At 35.3% G+C, this 5,304-nt stretch overlaps 1 protein-coding gene across 1 annotated transcript; it reads left to right on the forward strand.

The window, feature by feature from the left end:
- The first annotated feature begins 1,338 nt into the window (after positions 1–1,338).
- LOC106797371 (uncharacterized mitochondrial protein AtMg00820-like) lies at positions 1,339–3,462 on the forward strand. The gene is made up of 3 exons (XM_014771650.1): positions 1,339–1,601; positions 2,446–2,522; positions 3,245–3,462. The coding sequence occupies exons 1-3, from the start codon at positions 1,339–1,341 to the stop codon at positions 3,460–3,462; spliced, it is 558 nt and encodes a 185-aa protein (XP_014627136.1).
- The last annotated feature ends 1,842 nt before the right edge of the window (positions 3,463–5,304 follow it).

Consider the following 5,304-nt stretch of genomic DNA (forward strand, 5'->3'; position numbering starts at 1 on the left):
TTTCAAAAGGCTGTAATCGATTACAATGTTTTGGTAATTGATTACCCGTGTCCTTGAACATTGAAATTCAAATTTAAAAATGAAGAGTCACATTGTTTCACTCAAAAGCTTTGTGTAATCGATTACACTTATTTGGTAATCGATTACCAGTGTTTGTTTCTGAAAAATCTAAAGATGTAACTCTTCAAAAAGGTTTTGACTTTTTCAAATAGGTTTTAAGTTTTTCTAAAAGTTATAACCCTTTTGAATGGCCTTCTTGACCAGACATGAAGAGTCTATAAAAGCAAGGCTTTGTTTTGCATTTTTAATCAATCTTTCTAACAACAATCTTGAATACTTTTCCAATCAATCCTTTACAAGCCTTGAATCTCTTTGAACTTCTTCTTCTTCTTTGTACCAAAAGTTTTCTGAAGTTTTCTGGTTTTCCAAACCTTGAAAACCTGTGCTATTCATCCTTTTCATTCTCTTCTCCCTTTTCCAAAAAAAATTCGCCAAGGACTAACCGCCTGAATTCTTTTTGTGTCTCTCTTCTCCCTTTTCAAAAAGAACAAAGGACTAACCACCTGAATTCTTTTGTGTCTCCATTCTCCCTTGTCAAAGAATTCAAAACGACACAGTCTGAGAATTCTTTTGATTCTTCCCATTCCCTAATACAAAAGCGTTCAAAGGTTTAACCGCCTGAGAATTCTTTTGTATCCCCATTCACAAAGTATCAAAGGTGTAACAGCCTGAGATCTTTGTCTTAACACATTGGAGGGTACATCCTTTGTGGTACAAGTAGAGGGTACATCTACTTGGGTTTGACTGAGAACAAGAGAGGGTACATCTCTTGTGGATCAGTTCTAGTGGAGGGTACATCCACTAGGTTCAAAGAGAACAAGGGAGGGTACATCCCTTGTGGATCTTTGCTTGTAAAAGGATTTTTACAAGGTTGAAAGAAATCTCAAGGACCGCAGGTCGCTTGGGGACTGGAGGTAGGCACAGGTTGTTGCCGAACCAGTATAAAAACTCTTGTGTGTTTGTTTCCTTCTTCCCTACTCTTTTACTTTCCGTTGTGCATTTAATTTTCGCTTTTACTTTTTGTTAAGTTTCTCTTCTACTCTATATTCTCTTAACAACATAAGTAAAAGCCTTAAAAGAGTAATTTTTAATTGGTAAAGTTTTAGGAATAATTAATTCAACCCCCCCCCCCCCTTCTTAATTATTCTGAGGCCACTCGATCCAACAAAATGATCTCTATTTATCCAACCTAATAACAACCCAAATACTGATCAAGATTCTCCTGTTATACCTTCTTCCACTGACCTTGCTTCAGAAATACCTCTCAATACTCATCCAATGCGCACTTGTGCTAAATCTGGGATTGGTAAACCTAGAATAAATTCTACCCTTCTAATTGCTCATCTTGAGTCAAAATCTACCAAAGCTACCTTGAAATATCCTTCTTGGAAAACAGCTATGCAAACAAAATATGATGCTCTCATTAAAAATGAAACATGGACTTTAATTGATCTTCCATCATCCAAAACTGCTATTGGTTACAAGTGGATTTTTAGGGTGAAAGAAAATCCAGATGGCTCTGTCAATAAGTACAAAGTCAGGTTAGTTGCAAAAGGGTTCCATCAACAGTTAGGATTTGATTACAAAGAGACCTTCTCTCTTTTAATCAAACTTGTAACTGTTAGACTCATTCTCTCAATGACATTTCTCACAAATGGCCTCTTCAACAATTAGATGTCAACAATTCCTTTCTCAATGGTATCCTTGAAGAAGAAGTGTATATGTCTCAATCTACTAGGTTTTTTTCCTCAAACAAACATCAAGTGTTCATATTACACAAAACCATATATGGCCTAAAGCAAACACCCAAAGCCTAGTTTGATAAAGTCAAGGCTACTTTTCTTAGCCTCAAATTTTCTTCTAGCAAATGTGATCCATCACTCTTTGTATATTCTGAAAGGGTTTGTTATCTAAATCTTGATCTATGTAGATGACATTATTGTTACTGGTAACAACATCCAGTTAATTCACTCCCTTGTATCTCTATTGAATTATGTGTTTTCTCTCAAAGATCTAGATGACTTAGATTATTTCTTGAGAATTGAAGTTCAAAAACAAAAAGATGGATCACTCATTTTCAATTAGTCTAAGTACATTAGAGATCTCTCGGCTATGACTAATATGGATGAGGCTAATCCTATCTCTTCTCCTAAAGTTGGAGAGTGCAAATTGACTAACGCTTGGCTCTGAAGGTTTTTTTATCCTTCCTTGTACAAGTACATAATTGGGGCTTTGCAGTATGCTACCATAACAAGACTAGAAATTAGCTTTTATGTGAATAAGGTGTGTTAATTCATGTATAAGCCTTCTGAGATACATTGGTAAGTTGTAAAGAGAATTCTAAGGTATCTTAAGGGTACTATTTCTTGGGGATTACATTTTCAGGCTGCCTTTCTTCAGCATCCCTTTTCTCTTCATGCATACTGTGATGCTGATTGAGCTTCTGACCATGATGATAAAAGGTCAACTTCTAGTGTTGTTATACTTCTTGGCCATAATCTCATCTCTTGGTAGCCTAAAAAGCAGTCAATTGTGGCAAGATCCAAAACTAAGGCTATGTAAAAAAGTATGGCTCTTATTGCAACAGAAGTAACTTGGATTCAGTCAATTCTTTTTGAAGTTCAAGTTACTTATTCTACTTCTCTCATTCTATGTGATAATACTAGCATTGTCTCTTTGTCTCATAAATTGGATATGCTTCTATGGAAAACCGTGATACTGGAAATGTCTCTCCTGAGTTTCTGTTTTGGGAACAAAAGGATCAACTCCTGCTATTGTGGCTTCAATCCATAATTTTTAGTGAAGTTCTCCCTAGACTCATCGTCAATAGTAAGTACTCCTAGCATCTATAGGATAAGCTTCATTCACACTTGTAATCTATCATTTATGCGAAATAGAAACACTTTCATAATGATCTTCGTAACATTTCGTTGGATAATCGTTCAATCTTTGAATATCTCCTTCGCATTTCATCTATTGGAGATTTTGTTTTGGCTAATGAACATGTCGATATTGTTCTTAATGGACTACCATATGAATTTGAGTCATTGGTTATGCTTATCAGTTGTAGGATTGAGCCTCTCACGATTGATGAAGTCGAAACTCTTCTTCTTGCATGAAATCAATTGCTTCCATCAATCTCACTAAAACATCTAAACCTAATTTTAGCCCCAATTCCTTGCAGCAGCCACTACTGTAGAGCCACAAGCCAATGTTGCTCAGGCTCAACACAGTGTTGCTCAGAACACTAATTCGACCTACGACAACTATAATGGAGGTAATTGTTTCCTCAACAATGGTCATGGAGATGGCTACAACTTCTCTCATGGTGGTTGTGGTGGTGATCATGGCTATGGTGATGGCTGTGGGGGGTTGTGGTGGTCAATTTTCTCTAACATTTAGTACTGTTATTATAAGCATGAAGATAACTATGTCCCTACTTAACTAATGAACTATCCATATCAGAATGAGTACTCCAACTCAAACAAAAATCCAAATCAATAGTGGTATTCTAACCAAAACCTAAACCAATATCAAAATTAGTACCCAAACCAGTATCCCAATAACCAACATTCAAACCAATATCCCATCCAATCTTCCAATTCATATCCTAATCAGTATTCCAATCAACCTTCATATCATAATGCTCCACCTCAATACAATAATTCACCATCCCAAGCCCATCTAACCAGTGCTCAATCCTATTCTTCAGAAAACTGGTATCTAGATTCAAGTGCATCTCACCATGTCACAAATGTCTCAAAATATTCAACAGACCACTAATAAGTGTTATATTTCACTTATTTTTGGATTAAAATGTTAGCACTTATCTTTCGATTGTAATCATTTTCTTAAAATGTCTCAAAATAGTCATTTTTCCAAGATTTCAGACATCTATTCGCACAGGCTAGCAACCAGCTCGCCTGGGCTAATCAGATTTCTTCAGGCATAAGTTTTCAACTCGCCTAGGTGAGTTTGTGCCTTCAAGGTTAAGCAACAAATTCGCATGGGTGAATTTGTCTACACCTCTTAGCTCTTTTCTATAAATAGTCATGCCAAGGAAGAAGAAGAAAAAAAAAACATCAAGAAGCAGAGGAAAACGTGAGGAACACCACAGAAGGAAGAAGAAGAAAAAAAACATCAAGAAGCAGAGGAAAACGTAAGGAACACCATAGAAGGAAGAAGAAAGCACAAAGTGGAGCTCGGGCGCTACAGAGTTGTGACCATGGATCGCATCCTTCTTCATTTCTCTTGTTGATATTGTGTTCTGTGCAATTATTGGTTAGTTTCTCCAAAGGATTGGATGTAATCTTTGTATCCTTATGTATCTCTTTTGATATTATATATATGTATGAATCTTTTCTACTCATTATTGGTGATTTCATTTTGTTCGTAATGCTTGATTTTATTTGATCGCTAGTTGCATAAAATTGGATTTTAAGTTTGACTAGAAAGTACTCTTAGAATTTGAACTGAATGAAGTTACTCGTTATGTTATGTTGCTAGGAATAAAGTATAACGTCTTGATTATAAATAGCACGAGATTATGATTGTAATGTTGGGATATTTAATTCATATGCAAGGGATTGATATTCGGTAAATATTCTTAGGATTCTCAAGTGCGAGGAATCGATTCGGCATAACTTAATGTATGCATCAATAATGTTAGAAAATGATTCATATATGTTAATTTTGTTAGGATACTGAGGGTATGAACAATGAAATCCAATCCTACATTTTTCTTGAATTAATTAAATTCATTATTATTGTTTCCATAATCTTACGTGTTTTCGACGCACTAAATTCCATTATTTTTGTTATTCCGTTACTTTAGTTATTTTTCGTTAGTTAGACAAACCTATGACATCTCAATTAAATTTGTTCATAACTATTGAACTGATAACTTTTATCCAAAGGAATTGAGTAACTCAAGTCCCTGTGGAGACAATCTTTTTTTTATAAATTTGTAACCTACAATGACATTGGTACACTTGCCAAAAGTCTAACAACCACACCCTTTGAAAGGCCATATCAAATTATTACTGGGAATGGTTAGGGGTTAAACATCAATTCCTCATGTGTAACCTCCTTTAAATCTCCTTTTAACTCTCAAATTCCTCTTGTTCTTAATAACATGTTATTTGTTCCTTCTATGACAAAAAACTAGACGAGTCTCAGTTTCATTCTCAGTTTTGCTTAGTCAAATCTCAAGTATCTAAAGAGGTCCTGCTTTAAGGGTTGGTT

Source organism: Glycine max, chromosome 2 (assembly GCF_000004515.6).
Source record: "Glycine max cultivar Williams 82 chromosome 2, Glycine_max_v4.0, whole genome shotgun sequence".
In the NCBI taxonomy this organism is placed as follows: Eukaryota; Viridiplantae; Streptophyta; class Magnoliopsida; order Fabales; family Fabaceae; genus Glycine; species Glycine max.